This window comes from Coregonus clupeaformis, chromosome 23, assembly GCF_020615455.1.
Source record: "Coregonus clupeaformis isolate EN_2021a chromosome 23, ASM2061545v1, whole genome shotgun sequence".
NCBI lineage: Eukaryota > Metazoa > Chordata > Actinopteri > Salmoniformes > Salmonidae > Coregonus > Coregonus clupeaformis.
Genome location: NC_059214.1, coordinates 22,609,665 through 22,628,973, shown reverse-complemented (window position 1 = coordinate 22,628,973; position 19,309 = coordinate 22,609,665). Strand labels below are relative to the sequence as shown.

Sequence of the window (19,309 nt, the reverse complement as noted above, 5' to 3'; positions counted from 1 at the left end):
CTCCCCTTTCGGACGCTACAGACGTTTTCGTGAGAAGACTGATTTTCAGGATGTCTCATGGTCTGACAAACACCACTCTTTCTTTGCCACCTTTCATCGCAGATGTAGAAGTGTTACATCTGCGGATGTGGTGGATTGAGATGCATCCAATGCAAATAAAACATATCTCTAGCTTAACCTGATGGATTTTGATGGAGATGTTCTTATTATGTTACTTAGATCGACTGTAAAACATCCCAATGTCCCTAGATCAGGATACATTTTTTATGCTTGTATATGTTGCATTCTTTTTATATCGAAGTTAGTGTGTATTAAAAAACACACATTTTTGCTTGTAATTGCTTATTTTAACTTGAAGTAGACACAATTTTTGTCATGGCTGTTATTTAGGCTCACTTACATTAATCGAATCTGTCTGTGGTTTATTGGGCATAATAACATCCTGTCCGTGTGATTGGCCTTAGACTATAACATAAATGTTGAAAGGAGGACTGGGTTTGCATAGGCCAATAAATTATAACAGTGATATTTAGGGACATAATTAGATAATATTGACATTTTGAACATCAAATGTACAGCTCCCCACCTGTTCAAGTTGGTACATTTCCATTTGTCCCATGTGTTGGACAGTGTGCTTGCTCCCAGAAGGCTCCAATGGGACTACTTCCTAAATAGGGCTACTGGCTTCTGATATTTGAAGAAAAATATACACCCGACACACTTGAAAACTAGATTTATAGCTAGATACAGTGTATACGTTTTACTGAATGGATACAAGGCTTACATGGTTGTCACTATTTACCACAGCCACAAAGTCCAAATTCATTCAAACACAAATTTGCTTTTTCGTCTTAATTTAAGGTTAGGCTTAAGGTTAGCAGTTAGGCATAAGGTTAGCAGTGTGGTTAAAGTTATGGTTATGTTTAAAATCAGATTTTAAGATTTAAAAAAAAATAAGAGTGGTTTAGCCATAATTATGACTTTGTGGATGTGGTAACTAGTGACGACCGTCATCCCTTCGTTCTATGACGTTCTAGCACAGCTGTAGTTATTCTAGAGTGTGATTGGTTCCCCTTATGTGAGAATGACAGCAATCAAGATGGCGGACGGCAATAGAGAAAAGTGATGAGGACAGGACAACAAATGATACAACTAGCCTCAATTTAGACATTTAATATCTTATTATTGTCCTCAATGTTTACCGGATATTTGCGAAAACGTTGAGAATTAATCAGACGTGTGCGGAAGGAGCGCAGAGCCTAGTTTGCGCTTCTGTTAAATATTTAGTTAGCTAGCTGCTATCTGCGGAAGAAGAGGCACGTTGCAGCTAAAAAAACAAGCATTGTTTTTGAGCTGATTACGTGGTAGACTTTTTGTAAATTCGGTCACCGATTATAATTCCTATAACCAAGGTAACGTTAGCTGGGCATAAACAGCGTTGCGTTCTCCGATTTGGGCTTACTAGATAGTGAACTCGATTAGCTAGCTTATTTAGCTAGCTAGCGTCAACTGAGTGAGGTTTTTTTTTTTTCACTGACGACATGGCTCACTCCCCGGTTCAGAGTGGCATTCCAGGGATGCAGGTAAGTTATTTCACCGTCCTGTCAGCTTATCAAGTGGTCGGTCTCCTTCAATTTATTTGCAGTACTTTTAAAGTTTAGCAAACACCCTAGCTGCTGTAACGTCGTTACTGACTCAAGGAAGTCGACTTTATTATTGATATTGTCACACCCACACTAGCTAGTTGTGTTAACTCGTTTTTTTACTAGCTAGTCAACTATGGGAAGACATAAGGTATTGGATAATTTGCACCTGAAAGAGGCCCACTGATGAGGCCAATCTATTTTGTCATATGTATGTTGAGCAGAGATGTGGCCATATTGGCCCCATGTGTTGCAGCATGTCTCTGCCAGTGCTGCTGTAGTCCCTTTTAGAATCCAGAGTGGAATACTTAAATATCCGTTGAATACTAAGACGTTTTTCCGGAAAAATTTACCATACCGCCAACGTTTTTCCGCCTTTTCTTTGTATCTGATAGGTATTGCCGGTATCAAATTCGAATATTTTATTTCCGCCAAACCACCTAGTAATCATTTCAGTGAAGTTCAACCTACAGGCTTAAGTAAGAAACGTAGCAGCAATGCTGAGGCGGCATTTCACTTACACTAAGCTCTTAAACTCTTGATGGTTGCTAGGCAGCGCCCTGTTACCATCCTCCTGGCAGTTCTAAACTTTGCATAGCCCATAACTAAGCAGTGGTGTAAAAATACTTTAAAGTACTACTTAAGTCGTTTTTTGGGGTATCTGTACTTTACTATTGATATTTTTGACTACTTTTACTTAATTCCTAAAGAAAATAATGTACTTTTTACGCCATACATTTTCCCTGACACCCAAAAGTACTTGTTTACCCTTTGCAAAGAGCAAATAACACACCAGATTTCGCGGACTTCACTAAAGGGCGTTAACGTTAGAGTTGAACGTTCTTAACATGGCATTTGCGTTACATTTGGGCATATTATCCATTGTGTCACGTCACCCAACACCCTACCATGACACTTCATGTAACAGTATATGGCCAGTGTGCACTTTTGCACTTCATTGAGCTGGCAAGCTTCTATCTACTCAGCACTCACCGTAGAAGCAGTAACAGTTAGTTCACTTTCCTCTCCGAATGGTATTTGATGCTGGGTGATAGTGTCCAGTCTTGCTGTAGCGCGCCAAGACAAGATAGGCTTATAGCCATGTAAAGAGCGCCCTCTTCAGGACAAATAATGAAATTCAAAACAAAAAGTAATTCTATGAAGATCAGCTTTTTTTTTTGCATTTTCTCCTCATCTTATATCGGTCCTTTTCGGTGGATTAAACACAGATACAAAAACATTGGTAAAAGTTCAAATATCGGCCAATTTAATTTTTTTATGTCGTTCTACTGATAAATTGGTCGGGCTCTATTTTTTTAGGCCAACTTCTTTCAGATTGAATATCCATGGGGTAACCATGGTAACAGTCTGATGTATTAGGCCAGGGGTTCCCAACCTTTTTCACTCTGGCCCCACTTCCAGCATTGGGGAACATCCCGCGCCCCCCCGTGCACGCACACGTCTATTTCTATGGGCACATTTTGTCATAGGATGCAAAGAAAATGTTGCAGTTTTAAAGAACATTTCCTTGCAATTCTGTACATTTTGCCATGTCTAATGTGTATTCATGTGATATTAGTGACAACAAAATTACAACAATCTCTATGGGCTACAAAACCTAAATAAAAAAATGTTAGCTGACATGGGCTAGTTGATCTGGACATTTCTGACAAGTTATAAATAACTCTCTAAGGTATGCAATGACTAACACGACAAGAGGAACTGATGATGCACTACCCAATTTCGAAATTGCACCTTGTGCATTCTACTATTACAACTTTCAAGAGTAAGTTTAAAGCTGGACTGAGTTCCTTAAAAAAAAAAACCTAGGGTGCGCCCCACAGTTTGGGAACCACTGTATTAGGCAACCATTCCGTTTATTTTTTATAATAATTTTTTTAACTTTTTTATTTTTACCCCTTTTTCTACCCAATTGGTAGTTACAGTCTTGTCCCATCGCTGCAACTCCCGTACGGACTCCAGGCCTGCCGCAGGAGTCGCTAGAGTGCGATGGGACAAGGACATCCCGGCTGGCCAAACCCTCCGGTAACCCGGACGACACTGGGCCAATTGTGCGCCGCCTCATTTTGTTACGTTACAGCCTTATTCTAAAATTAAATACATTGTTTTTTTTTGCAAATGTATAAAAACAAAAAAAAGCGATTACAGCCTCGAGTCTACTTGGGTATGACACTACAAGCTTGGCACACCTGTATTTGGGGAGTTTCTCCCATTCTTCATTGCAGATCCTCTCAAGCTCAGGTAAGGTTGGATGGGAAGTGTCGCTGCACAGCTATTTTCAGGTCTCTCCAGAGATGTTCGATCAAGTTCAATTCCGGGCTCTGGCCACTCAAGGACATTCAGAGACTTGTCCTGAAGCTACTCCTGCGTTGTCTTGAATGTGTGCTTAGGGTCGTTGTGCTGTTTTAAGGTGAACCTTCGTCCCAGTCTGAGGTCCTGAGTGCTCTGGAGCAGGTTTTCATCAAGGATCTCTCTGTACTTTTCTCCGTTCATCTTTGCCTCGATCCTGACTAGTCTCCCAGTCCCTGCCGCTGAAAAACATCCCCACAGCATGATGCTGCCACCACCATGCTTCACCGTAGGGATGGTGCCAGGTTTCCTTCAGACGTGATGCTTGGCATTCAGGCTAAAGAGTTCAATCTTGGTTTCATCAGACCAGAGAATCTTGTTTCTCATGGTCTGAGAGTCCTTTAGGTGCCTTTTGGCAAACTCCAAGCAGGCTGTCATGTGCCTTTTACTGAGAAGAGGCTTCCGTCTGGCCACTCTACCATAAAGGCCTGATTGGTGGAGTGCTGCAGAGATGGTTGTCCTTCTGGAAGGTTCTCCCAACTCCACAGAGGAACTCTGGAGCTCTGTCAGAGTGAGCATTGGGTTCTTGGTCACCTCCCTGACCAAGGCCCTTCGCCCCTGATTGCTCAGTTTGGCCAGGCGACCAGCTCTAGGAAGAGTCTTGGTGGTTCCAAACATCTTCCATTTAAGAATGATGGAGCCCACTGTGTTCTGCAATGCTGCAGAAATGTTTTGGTACCTTTCCCCAGATCTGTGCCTCAACAATATCCTGTCTCGGAGCTCTACGGACAATTCCTTCGACCTCATGGCATGGTTTTTGCTCTGACATCCACTGTCAACTGTGGGACCATATATAGACAGGTGTGTGCCTTTCCAAATCATGTCCAATCAATTGAATTGACCACAATCAAGTTGTAGAAACATATCAAGGATGATCAATGGAAACAGGATGCACTTGAGCTCAATTTCGAGTCTCATAGCAAAGGGTCTGAATACTTATGTAAATCAGGTATTTCTGTTATTTTTAATACATTTGCCAAAATGTCTAAACCTGTTTTCGCTTTGTCATTATGGGGTATTGTGTGTAAAATGTAATCCATTTTAGAATAAGGCTGTAACATTACAACAAGTGGAAAAAGTCAAGGGGTCTGAATACTTTCCGAATGCACTGTATCAGCTATTTAGTATGTTGCTAGAATAAGAAGTTACGGGCTAATTAAGAGTATGCTTGCCATTTTAGCCAAATCCTCAGCCATAAGTTGGATGCAAAACTTTCCTTTAGTATTACACTAATGCACATTACGTTTTTGCGTTTTTCTCAGAGGCCATGCATTCTAAGGAGGACTCAAAGGATAAATGAATAAACACCTTTTAATCAATAAGTAAACATAATAGACAAAACCCCAACATGGCCGATTCCTCATGAAAATTAGAACAAAAAGAGACCATTATTTTGGGGATTTTCACTAAATGTTATCCATAGAAGGGTCCTTTAGAGGAAGGATTGTTGACATATATTTGACATTTGTATCTTAACTTCCAAACTAGCAGAAATCCCACTCTGGAACTTTGATAGCCCCTAGAGTATATTATGTTCAACAACATATTGACAAATTTGCCAAATCAAAAATGGTATTTTCTATATTCATGTTTATATTTTTCAATCTTCATAAATTAATGTAAGCAAATTATTCAAATGTAAGTACTACTCATATTACAGAGCAAGTGGTAAAGCTTCATATGACACCAGTTTTTGCTTCGTAGCGCTTACAGATTAAACATTATGGTGTCTTAAAGTAGGCCTGGGTAAGGCCAAAAGGTCACAAATGCTCCAACTTCAATGAATTATTTCTCAATTACGCTTTAATGTCATATATACAAATGTCAAATATGTCAACAATCCTCCAAAGGATCCTTCTATTGATTACATTTTTGAAAGTCCCCAATATCATGGTTATGTTCTAGTTTCGTGAGGACTCACCCACATGTTATTGAGGTGTCTGCTATTTTTTAGGCAGTGGAAAGTAAATCTTTACTCTTTAACAAGAAAGCTGCCAGCACATTACTTATCTCGTAAAAATGAGGTCACTTGGTCTTTCCCCATTCAGACAATGGGAATATGACTGACATTCTCATGAGGCGCTGTGGCATATCCTTGAGTAGGGCTGTGACAGTCATGGAAATTTGGATGACTGTTATTGGTCAGCCAAATGACCGTTGTCACTGTTACAAGTTTTTATTTAATTTTACATTTTTAAAAGAGGCACATTTTCTCTTCTCCTCCGCTCCTGACTGCATGTGCTGCTGCTGCAGGCAGGAGGGCGTTGTCTGGTAAACCGAAGACTTGTTTGCTTGTTTAAGCAAGGACCGAATGTTTAATCATATAAAGAGTCCATGTAACCGCGGAAACAAACTCAATTGCAGAAATGCCCGGCTGTCCAGTCTTCAGTCACCAGTTTGTTCCACCCACAAAAAAAATAAAATTGGTTGACAGTTATTTAATTTTCATGACGGTCTTCGTCCATAATCGTCGATTACATGATTATACAGTAATTGTGCTAGCCCTAGCCTTTAGCTGCATGAATAGAGCCATGTTTCACCTCCATACTGTCCTCGCCTTAATAGTGGCAACCTGGTTCATGCTGTGTCCAACATGGGCTTGGACAGGGGAGAGCAGGCCCAGAGGGCGATATGGAATGTGAATATGGGGCGGTGGGAGCCGATGAGCCTCAGGGTGCGGACTGACTGCAGTGGACCACACAATCGGTGCAGCTGGTAGAGGATCAAACGCATGCTTTTAGAGGGAGGTTTCAGGCAGCTTTAGCAGTTGTGATAAATCTGCTGACTGTGGGAACAGCAAGTGTTTTCCCAGCATGTGGAATCTGTAGTCACAGTGCCCAGTGTTGTTTTTCCCATTGTGACCACCAAAGTCAGACTCAACAGGATGATTTCACCTGGATGACCACTCTGCTGTTGTGACAGGCTTTTGTTTGCCTCACTTTATTGTTCTTCACCCCCCTTTCACAGTCTCTTGACATAAGGCTCTCTTGGAAACTTAAATTAATGAGTCCTCTCTCTCCCTTTTTTTGTGGAGCAGATTTACAACATTCTCTAGGGGATGTCTTGAGAGCAATGGCTGCACAGGCATTGTTTATCTGGTAAATTAAACTATCATTCTGGTGCAAGCAAATCAAGTCACTCTCTCTCTCTCCAGAATGTCCCTTAATGGGTATCAAAATGCGATTACTGTGTAGGATATGAAATCTTTATGCCTCTATTGAAATTAATTGGACATCGTTCGCCGATTTAAAGCGGAATGTATTGTGACTGGAAAATGTTCCTTCACACTATTTTTGTCATGCATGTTATGTTATGCTGCAACAAAAGTGCTTATGCTTCAGACAGTTAATCGTTGCACTGCAGGAAGTATAAAGATGTTATTGGTTCCTGCTTTGGGACTACAAAGCTGTGACCCCCCCCCCCCGCACCAGATTAATTTGTATTATTATAGTATTTCATGATCTGCCTAATGAAGCATGAAGAACTAAACGCAGGCCTAATACATTTACTTTCTATTCATTTAGTAGCAGAGTATGTTGTGCAAAGCCTATAGAGCTATTATGTAGCCTTCGTTCACACGCTACAGGTTCATAAATGCAATGCATAGCTTTAGAACCTTGTATAAAATCATTATCTTGAAGAGCGAGGCACCTTTGCAACCCACTAGTGCCAGACAGGCATACTTTGCATTGAATAGTCAGCCTAGGTAATATTTAGTAACACTTTACTTTAGCCCCCTCTGTCATAAAGCCAAATGTCATAGAATAAATAGACATGAACACACTAGGCTAATTGAAACGTACCACGGCGTGCTCCTCTGCAGTGTCAATGTTTATGCAAAATGTTGTTTCACATCTACATTCTGCATCTTGCCATTTGCTCTAAAAGGCCTAGCTTGTTTGAAATGCACCATACACATTTTGTTGACCGTTTTAACCCAGATATGAAACCTTTTAGGTAGGGACCTCACGATATGATATTATCATGATACTTATCATGATACTTCAGTGCCGATGCGATTCTCACTATTCTATATGCATTGCGATTCGATACTGTGATTTTAATTGCGATTCGACGTTCCAAATATATTGCTCACCAAATGTCTGCAGCGGGACAAGAGGGAGCCATGAGAAAACACGTTTTGATCAGTCATGGAAATAAATGCTGAAAACAAATTGGCTCCATATTTAAAAATACATTTAGGTGCTGGTACAGCCAACTAGCGCAAAAATAATATTGCAATATTGTCAAAACTATACGATATATTGGCAAAAGTAATATCCCAATATGTAACTATTGTTTTTCCACAACACCACTTTTAGGCCTATTATTTAAACCCAAACAGGCTACAACCTATGCTAAATATCTTGATTGCATGGTCCTTATTTACCTGTAGTTGAATCATGCCTGCTCTGCTGTTTTTACTCCAACCCACTTTGTTTCTCTCCTTCCCTCAGAACTTTAAAGCTGATCCAGAGGAGCTGTTCACCAAGCTGGAGAGGATAGGGAAAGGCTCTTTTGGAGAGGTGTTCAAAGGCATTGACAATCGGACTCAGAAAGTAGTGGCCATTAAGATAATTGACCTTGAGGAGGCAGAGGATGAAATCGAAGACATCCAACAGGAAATAACAGTCCTTAGCCAGTGTGACAGTCCCTTTGTTACCAAGTATTATGGATCATATCTGAAGGTAAGTTGACTAAACCAAATGTTATCTCAGAATGCTGTGAGAAAGGATTTTGGCTAGTCAATCCACATATTGTCCTTATTTTTTGTATTATTTTTTTACTCAAAGTGATGTTCTTTTTCTACACACATTTAAGGTGCTGTGCTCTATTTGTGTTGCAGATTTGGTGTAGTTGTTTTAGGTATAGTTGTGTCAGTGGTGGTATGTTTAACAATTGCAGACAACTGTATGTGGGTCAATAAATCATTCATACGGGCAATGGGACAAGGCTCCCATGAATTGTGCCTGAGCGTTAGGCCTATGGCATGGGTTGGCACTAGTGCTGGCGAACAGAACACACAGGCATACATCGCACTTCACTTCACATTGGCCTATATTACCTACAATGTATGTCATGCAAGGACAGGAACACTGAAAAACCAAGAGACATTGAGTATCCTGTGTTGACTTGATCGTGAGAGATTGCATCATTTCCCGGCCTTGGTTGCTGTCAACCATAAGTTTGAAATGAATGTGGAGTAGACAGAGTGCTAGTAGACCTACATGTGATGGGGCTTAAGTGGCTCTCACAGAGCATGTAGTGTGTTAGTGGTTTACTTAAGGCCAGTGGGGAGAGTGCCAGTGGGCTGTCTGCTCCAGTTGGGCTGATGGATGGATGGATGAGGAGGGAGGGAGGTTAGCGATGCGTGCGTGACTAACAGTGGGGCAGGCAGCAGGTGCTACTCCAGCCCTCGGAGCGCTGGATCATATGTCTCAGACCCCAACATCTGCTCGGAGAGAGAGCAGCCTGACAGTCTTCCAGCTCTGCACTGGAGAAGCCAGCCAGCTAGCAACAGCCGGGCTCATTCTGCCCCCTGTTCAGACAGACAATTAGCCTGTAGCCTATAGCACTATCAGGCCTTCCAAGGCCAAGTCTAGATAAATGCATGCACATACTGATGTTATGCAGTCTCTGAAAAGGTAGGCAAATCATATAGAACAAGGGTGTCAAACATACGGCCCGGCCCGCGAGGGGATCCAATCCGGCCCGCGGGTGGTTTGAGTTGTTACTTTAAAATGACTAAAACCAAATCGAAACTGTGTGGAAATGATAATGGACCTACGTGTCCAGCTCGCTAATAATCACCACATTTTGACGGCTAGGAAGTATAACCACACGGCGTACATCATTACGCGTCTACAAGGGGGAAATCACTTCCGCAGCATTCACAGCCATTTAGAAACAAAAATGGCCACTCGGGCAGAATGGCCTTAATGACATAGAACTTATATTATAAATAAACCATATTGCAACCTGTCAACAGAGGTTTCAATTTGGTTCATTTATATATTATTCAGATATTTTCCCCCTGACTTCCAACCTTTGGTATAGAAGCTTTCTTCTGCAGAGTCGGTCATGTACAGTGAGGGAAAAGTATTTGATCCCCTGCTGATTTTGTACGTTTGCCCACTGACAAAAATGATCAGTCTATAATTTTAATGGTAGGTTTATTTGAACAGTGAGAGACAGAATAACAACAACAAAAATCCAGAAAAACGCATGTAAAAAATGTTATAAATTGATTTGCATTTTAATGAGGGAAATACGTTTTTAACCCCCTCTCAATCAGAAAGATTTCTGGCTCCCAGGTGTCTTTTATACAGGTAACGAGCTGAGATTAGGAGCACACTCTTAAAGGGAGTGCTCCTAATCTCAGTTTGTTACCTGTATAAAAGACACCTGTCCACAGATGCAATCAATCAGATTCCAAACTCTCCACCATGGCCAAGACCAAAGAGCTCTCCAAGGATGTCAGGGACAAGATTGTAGACCTACACAAGGCTGGAATGGGCTACAAGACCATCGCCAAGTAGCTTGGTGAGAAGGTGACAACAGTTGGTGCGATTATTCGCAAATGGAAGAAACACAAAATAACTGTCAATCTCCCTCGGTCTGGGGCTCCATGCAAGATCTCACCTCGTGGAATTGCAATGATCATGAGAACGGTGAGGAATCAGCCCAGAACTACACGGGAGGATCTTGTCAATGATCTCAAGGCAGCTGGGACCATAGTCACCAAGAAAACAATTGGTAACACACTACGCCGTGAAGGACTGAAATCCTGCAGCGCCCGCAAGGTCCCCCTGCTCAAGAAAGCACATATACAGGGCCGTCTGAAGTTTGCCAATGAACATCTGAATGATTCAGAGGAGAACTGGGTGAAAGTGTTGTGGTCAGATGAGACCAAAATCGAGCTCTTTGGTATCAACTCAACTCGCCGTGTTTGGAGGAGGAGGAATGCTGCCTATGACCCCAAGAACACCATCCCCGCCGTCAAACATGGAGGTGGAAACATTATGCTTTGGGGGTGTTTTTCTGCAAAGGGGACAGGACAACTTCACCGCATCAAAGGGACGATGGACGGGGCCATGTACCGTCAAATCTTGGGTGAGAACCTCCTTCCCTCAGCCAGGGCATTGAAAATGGGTCGTGGATGGGTATTCCAGCATGACAATGACCCAAAACACACTGCCAAGGCAACAAAGGAGTGGCTCAAGAAGAAGCACATTAAGGTCCTTGAGTGGCCTAGCCAGTCTCCAGACCTTAATCCCATAGAAAATCTGTGGAGGGAGCTGAAGGTTCGAGTTGCCAAACATCAGCCTCAACCTTAATGACTTGGAGAAGATCTGCAAAGAGGAGTGGAACAAAATCCCTCCTGAGATGTGTGCAAACCTGGTGGCCAACTACAAGAAACGTCTGACCTCTGTGATTGCCAGCAAGGGTTTTGCCACCAAGTACTAAGTAATGTTTTGCAGAGGGGTCAAATACTTATTTCCCTCATTAAAATGCAAATCAATTTATAACATTTTTGACATGCGTTTTTCTGGATTTTTTTGTTGTTATTCTGTCTCTCACTGTTCAAATAAACGTACCATTAAAATTATAGACTGATCATGTCTTTGTCAGTGGGCAAACGTACAAAATCAGCAGGGGATCAAATACTTTTTTCTTTCACTGTAGTATTTATGTTTGTGCCAGATCATGGCTCTTCCTCATGACCCTTATATGAGTGCATAGGCTACTTCCTAATCTCTTGGGTATTGTTAGCTGTGAGGGCCTCATCTTGGGCCAGTGCATGGCTGTGTGGGTCTAGTATTGTGTAAGGATCAGCCACCAGCATCTGAAGCATGCACTCTTCCACGTTGCTACTAGTGAGAAGACAATTCTCAAGGCGATATGCTCTGATGGAGGCTTATGTCTGCTCTCACCATAGGCTTGCTCCCTCCCTAAGACGAAGTTGGGGGGGCGGTGGGACTACGGTTCTTCTCCCATGTGATTGGCTCAGTGCAGGGCCCATTACTTCACATACTGTTGTGTTATGGTTTACAAATGAAATGCTCTGTCTGCTCCCATACTGAGGATGCATGCTGGTTAGTTAGTATGTCAAGCTGATGCACTCTCAACACAGGCTGCATCTCAGACTGAAGAGGTTCAAGCCAGTGAGACTGACTGATTTATGGGTCATAAAGAGTCTGAATGGTCTTATGTGTTCCGACGTATAGGCCGACACACTGGATTGGTATACCTAGAAACTCCCAGTTAGTATTTATTTGACCTAAGGCTAGCCTCCTATAGAAATGTTGTATTATGCTCTCTCTATCTCAAGGTTATCAAGTCTGCTATAATAATGTGTAGACCTAAACTGTCCTATAGGACCAGGCCTCAGGCCACTACACCTAATGAAAGCAAAGGGGCTTCAGCAGTACTTAATTTCCTCCTCCAAAGCACATTGTTAATGTGCTGCATTATTGAACTGCACTTGGTCCAGGCATCACTAGGCTGTTATGGCTTCATACCTTAAATGACCTAATTGTCCATTATCTAATATGATCCCTGATGCAGCCAGATGTGCTGTGATTGGCTCCCCTAGGCTCACTGGGGGAAGGGATTGCTGAAGTGCTTAGTTTAAGCTGCCTTTTAATATGTATGAAAATGGTTTAACTTTTATGAAAGCGAAGGGAGGAGATTATTAGCATTAAATGAGAGGTTAGCGCTGTCTTGACTTTGAGATTTAATTTCCCCTTCCACTGTATTCCAGTATGATGCTAAATTATAACTGTACAGGTTGATCTGTTTTAATGGAGACTCCGCATGATTATAAAAGCATTCTCTCATTTCAGGATGCAAAATTATGGATTATTATGGAATATTTAGGAGGAGGATCAGCTCTGGATTTGGTAAGTTTCCCTAAGATTGAGGTGATGTAGGCCTACACAATCCAAAGGCTATAATCACATTTCAGTCACGGTGCATGCAAGTAGCCTAACCAAATATTGGTTCAGTAAGACCCTCGACACAAGCCTTCTTGTTGTTTCAGTTGGAGCCGGGTGCCTTGGACGAAACCCAGATAGCCACAATTCTCAGAGAGATCCTGAAGGGGCTTGAGTACCTGCACTCTGAAAAGAAAATCCACAGAGATATTAAAGGTACTGTTCAGAGCACTGTTTGTTTCATCCCTTTAGCAACATATTATTGTCTATGTTTAGATGTATGGCCAACTCTTGCAACATGAATAGCCAACTGTCTTATTTAACTGGCCAACATGGTAAATCTCCTAGCCTGTACTGTTTGTGTTGTTTCCCCCAGCCGCCAATGTGTTGCTGTCGGAGCAAGGAGACGTGAAGCTGGCAGACTTTGGAGTGGCGGGGCAGTTAACGGACACTCAGATAAAGAGGAACACGTTCGTGGGCACTCCGTTCTGGATGGCACCTGAAGTCATAAAACAGTCTGCGTACGACTCAAAGGTCTGAAATGCCACAAGCTCTCTCTCAGGTTCAAGGTTAAGTCTCTTTCAGGTTCCAGGTTAAGATGACACGTCAGTTCATAGGTTCATCCACGTGTTACAATGGGTCATGGGAAACGTTATGGAAATGTCAACAAAATGTTGAACGCTAACTGTGTTTTCCATAGTTGTCCAATGAAGATTATTTTTCCTGCCACTGAATTGCACCGTTGTGCTGTGTAAAGTAGAGGCTTTGCAGAAGTAGCTTCAGCTCTGTGACCTGCTTTGATCACACTAGAAGCCAGTGCACAGCACTGCACACAGATGGAAATATCACCAGACACATTAGGAACGGCCACAACATGCGGCAAACCAGAAACATTGTCTCGTCCTGGGTTCCTTAAATGGACTATTACAGCCTCAGTTGATATAGGCCTACTAAATCGGGCCTTCCTAGTGGGTGTGAATGTTGTTACTAGCTGGTGCGCTAATGTGTGAATATAAAATGGAACCCTCTAGTCAAGTTTCAAGAAATGTTATTTATCACTTTCATCCTGTGAATCATGCCATCTGTATATCAGTTGCATCACCAAACCGGCCCTGTTGGTATTTCCTATGATGTTTGAAGTGAGTAGTGGGAGTGTGACGAATTTGTTCACAAATTTTATTGTTGTGTCTCAGGCGGATATCTGGTCGCTAGGCATAACGGCCATAGAGCTAGCCAAAGGAGAGCCGCCCCACTCAGAGCTCCACCCTATGAAGGTCTTATTCCTCATCCCAAAGAACAACCCGCCCACCCTGGAAGGAAACTACTGCAAACCCCTCAAAGAATTCATAGAAGCCTGTTTGAACAAAGAGCCCAGCTTTGTAAGTGGTGTTTGGGGAGAAATCGAGCTCAAATTGCCATTCTGATAATTGTCTTCTTTCTAGAAAGTCAACCCTCTCTGTACATTATACAAAGATGCTAATGTTGAGCACATCCAATATTTACACTTGCTTGACGCTCTGCGCCTCCTCAGAGGCCAACTGCCAAAGAGCTGCTGAAACACAAGCTGATCATCCGGCATGCCAAGAAGACATCCTACCTTTCAGAGCTGGTGGACAAGTACAAGAGGTGGAAAGCAGAGCAGTCTCGGGAGGAATCCAGCGAAGATGAGTCGGACTCGTAAGTCATTCTCATTTGGTCCCTTCGTCTGTCCTCTAGTGTTATTCAGCAGATCGTGGCCACTCTTTTCGCTGCAATTCACACAGAAGGGGTGGTTTACCAGATTGTGTTTTGGAACAGTTCACTGTAATGCTCTTTTAAAGGTGCATGCTTCAGACTGTGTCTCCATGTCTAAAGGTTGTCTCAATGTCTTCTCAGGGAGCAGGATGGTCAGGCGTCTGGAGGGAACGACTCTGGGAACGATGACTGGATCTTCAACACCATCAGGGAGAAGGACCCCAAGAAGTTCCTGAATGGAGCCGCCCAGCCTGATGAGCTGGAGAGGAACAAGGTAAGATGGCACCTGGTTGAAATGGCAATATAACAGCAGTCATCAGTCACATGAAAGGGGATTCAAGAGAGAAATGCAACTTAGTTTGGGAGTTTGTTTCTCATGGTTATTCTCACGCCAAATGCTGATTTAAGCATAGTGTATATTCATACCTCAAGCTTTCTCGTTTCAGTTTTTTATATAGATCATAATTTAACCAAACAGAGGAGTTCAGGAAGTGGTTTCTGGGCGTTTTCAATCTCATGTGGTGTCTCTGTTTAGAATGCTGACCTTTTACTCTTCTGTTTTTTTTTTAGCTCTTTCTCTGAGCCATCGTTGTAGAATGAGTGATTATACTTCCTTTTTCAGGTGCGAGAAAGTCCAAAGAGGCCTTTGTCACAGAGCTTGTCCACTATAATTTCCCCTTTGTTTTCTGAGGTAAGAATGTATTTATGCAAATGTTAGCTTTTTATCTTCGGACCTCTTATGATGTTCCTATTTCTATTTTTATATTTTCACTGAAAGGTATAACCGAGAATCTCAATCAAGTTAAATTATTCAGTGTCATACTGTTCTAAGATCTGGGTGTTGAAGCTATTGAGGCTACAGCTGCGCACATGCATAGAGCCCCACCGTGGAGGCGTCATAATATCCATAAAACCTAGCAGTCAAACGAGGACATGGTTCCAATCGTTTTTCCACCATTCATTTTTCCCATAGGGGATTTTAGAAACACTTAAAATAAGGGCTGTGTTTCATGTAGGCTTACCCTGGCGTGACGTTTTGATAACCATGTAAATCTCTCTAGGACAAGCTGACTGAACCATTTCCCTGTTTGACCGCTAGGTCTTATGGGTATTATGACTCATACTGTGGTACTCTATTAGGATTATCCAGTAAACCATGTGTCAAACCCAAGTGTCTTAGGGTTTTCACTCCTCCCTTGTACTTGATTGATGAAGTAAGGGTGGTCCTCTGTAGCTCAATTGGTAGAGCATGGCGCTTGTAACGCCAGGGTAGTGGGTTCGATCCCCGGGACCACCCATACGTAAAAAAAAATGTATGCACACATGACTGTAAGTCGCTTTGGATAAAAGCGTCTGCTAAATGGCATATATTATTATATTATTATTATAATTAGTAAAGAACTCCCCACACCTGCTTGTCTAGGTCTTAATTGAAAAAACAAAAACCAGCAGACACTAGGCCCTCCATGGAATGAGTTTGACATCCCTGCAGTAAACGGTCTCTCCTTCCCTTGCAGTTAAAAGAGAAGCAGGTTGAGGCGACCAATGGCAAGCCAGAGGCTGTAGATGAGTTGAGGGAGGCCATTTTCCTGGCAGAAGAGTCATATCCTGGCATCTCTGACTCCCTGGTGTCTGAACTAGTGCAGAGACTACAGAGGTAATGGCAATACCATCATTGCCTCCATGATTTGATTAGGTTATAGCTTCAAGGTTTCTGCTCATACATTTTCATTTTATTCCAACATTAGGGTGCAGACCTGTTGTTTCTCACACCTCCATCGCAAGCTACATCTTCACATTTTTAATTCCTCCTTTGCTTCTGCAGGTTTTCTCTACCCAGGGCCGCCTCCTTTCAGTGAGACCTGCTGTGTCCAGCAACCCTCCACCTCCCACCCATAGCAGCAGTCAGTCCATGGCCTCTGACATCAACAGCCAAGATGAAGTCTCCCAGGAAGTTCTCATCACTCATTCACCTAAAGCAAAACCTCGACCCACTTTCTCTCTACTTGTCCACGCCAACATATTGTCACATTGGGGACAGTCAGTGGCAAGTTGGTCATCTGCCACCTTGACTTCCACCTGCTGTAAGACATCGTAATCTCAATACCTCCAACATGAGTGCAGTTTATTTTAGGGGGGGTGGGGATTTCATTCACAATTCTTCTAAAAGAACCATTGATTCAAAAAGGTTGGTGTGGCTTATTCCGAAATGTCTACTATCTGCAGCCTTTGGGGGAGTATCTAACTTTCTTTAGTGTGTGTGGTTGTGTGCGAGTCAGTGTGTGCGAGCGTATGTGAGCATCTCCCTTGATATCCTGTGAAATGTGCGGTGGAGATTGATGCTTTGGAGATTGAAGCATTCGTTTGAAAACTCAGGTGTCCTGCTTTAAGTGGATGGGGTCCTCTGGGAGATGGAGAGAGCTCTGTTGGGTGGCTGTACAAACTTGTAAATAGGCACATTTTTACAGATATTGAGAACTAATGGCGTGTACGCAAAGGAATCACTGTGTACAAATGGCCAAATGCTTCTGTTAGAAAAGGTAAATATTTAAAGAGACATACATGGCCATAACTGAGATTGCCTTGCCTTTATTACTTGTTATTTTGTATTGCAATCTTGGATTCCCTCTTGTTTTAATACATTTTTCAAGGACATTCATCCATTCAATGGCTGCCCTCTGTCCTGTTTTTATGTTGATTGACACTTTGGGTACCTATGTTACTTAAATGCTCTTTGACCTTTGATTTCATACTATGTTATGGCTGTCATTGCGATGCAGTGGAGACCATAGAAACAAAACCTTTCCAGCTGGACCACATCTAATCCTCTCCAGTCTACACACTGGATGCTATGTTCTATGTTCCCAGCTCCCACGTGGTTTTATGACGAGATGGTTGTTGGATTGTTTCTCTGTCCATCACCTGTGTTAGATGAGTGCTTTATTTAGTTCTATGGAAGGTTCACCCTCCCTCTCCTTTTAACATAGCAGTAACTTCAACTACTTAATCCTCAACAGACACATGTCTTCCTGGGAACTGCAGTGGTACAATCTATTCGCTCAGTGTACCAACAGCTTGAATTGCACTTAGAAAATAAATGCCTTTTATTGTAAACAAAGTAGCCATACGACAGTAGCATGATAATTCTTGTATAGGTATGTTTCATGCTACATAAGAACTGTCCACCTGAAGCGGCACAGCTTGGAGAACAGTATAACCGATATGATTATCTCCTGTAAATTGGATTTACACACAAGGTTTAGTTGAAACGGATTGCAGAAGTGCATTTAGTATATTCATACTAGTTGACGTCGCTGCTTATAGATCTAAAAAGTAGCAGAAAGCCAGCAGCCATTAGGAAACATACCGCACTTCCCTGCTGCTACTGACTCAGTTTAGTTTTAAATGAATGTGCATGAAAAATAACTCCTGTGAATTGACCCGCACAGTATGCGTTGTAGCATACTACAGGACTCGGAACATGATGTCCTGGACCTTGAGTGTTAAAAGCCTTAGCATCTTTGGCAAGAGTGGAGTGCAGAGTCACAGCTTAAAAAATATTTGAGCCAAGCGGTTTCTTTTTTTTAGTCAAGTCGATTTTGGCCTTTTTGTAATTTGTAGAAATCCTGCCGCTATCAAGATACATTACCAGTCAAAAGTTTTAGAACCCCTACTCATTCAAGGGTTTTTCTTTATTTTTTACTATTTTCTACATTGTACAATAATAGTGAAGACATCAAAACTATGAAATAACACATATGGAATCATGTAGGAACCAAAAAAGTGTTAAACAAATCAAAATATATTTTATATTTGAGATTCTTCAAATAGCCACCCTTTGCCTTGATGACAGCTTTGCATTCTCTCAACCAGCTTCACCTGGAATGCTTTTCCAACAGTTTTGAAGGAGTTCCCACATATGCTGAGCACTTGTTGGCTGCTTGTCCTTCACTCTGCGGTCCGACTCATCCCAAACCATCTCAATTTGGTTGAGGTCGGGGGATTGTGGAGGCCAGGTCATCTGATGCAGCACTCCATCACTCTCCTTCTTGGTCAAATAGCCCTTACACAGCCTGGAAGTGTGTTGGGTGATTGTCCTGTTGAAAAACAAATGATAGTCCCACTAAGCCCAAGCCAGATGGGATGGCGTATCACTGCAGAATGCTGTGGTAGCCATGCTGGTTAGGTGTGCCTTGAATTCTAAATAAATCACAGACAGTGTCACCAGCAAAGCACCATAACACCTCCTCCTCCATGCTTTACGCTGGGAAATACACATGCAGAGATCATCCATTCACCCACACCACATCTCACGAAGACATGGCGGTTGGAACCAAAAATCTCACATTTGGACTCCAGACCAAAGGACAGATTTCCACCGGTCTAATGTCCATTGCTCGTGTTTCTTGGCCCAAGCAACTCTCTTATTATTATTTGTGTCCATTAGTAGTGGTTTCTTTGCAGCAATTCGACCATGAAGGCCTGATTCACAGTCTCCTCTGAACAGTTGATGTTGAGATGTGTCTGTTACTGGAACTCTGTGAAGCATTTATTTGGGCTGCAATTTCTGAGGCTGGTAACTCTAATGAACTTATCCCCTGCAGCAGAGGTAACTCTGGGTCTTCC

General features: G+C 42.3%; 1 protein-coding gene across 1 annotated transcript; it reads left to right on the top strand.

Annotated features, from left to right (window-relative positions):
- The first annotated feature begins 1,074 nt into the window (after window positions 1-1,074).
- LOC121536751 (serine/threonine-protein kinase 24-like) lies at window positions 1,075-17,355 on the top strand. Its single transcript, XM_041844263.2, has 11 exons — window positions 1,075-1,583; window positions 8,471-8,701; window positions 12,860-12,916; window positions 13,057-13,165; window positions 13,326-13,483; window positions 14,143-14,328; window positions 14,481-14,626; window positions 14,825-14,957; window positions 15,306-15,374; window positions 16,201-16,340; window positions 16,509-17,355. Exons 1-11 carry the CDS (start codon window positions 1,542-1,544, stop codon window positions 16,540-16,542), a joined length of 1,305 nt encoding a protein of 434 aa, XP_041700197.2. The 5' UTR covers window positions 1,075-1,541; the 3' UTR covers window positions 16,543-17,355.
- The last annotated feature ends 1,954 nt before the right edge of the window (window positions 17,356-19,309 follow it).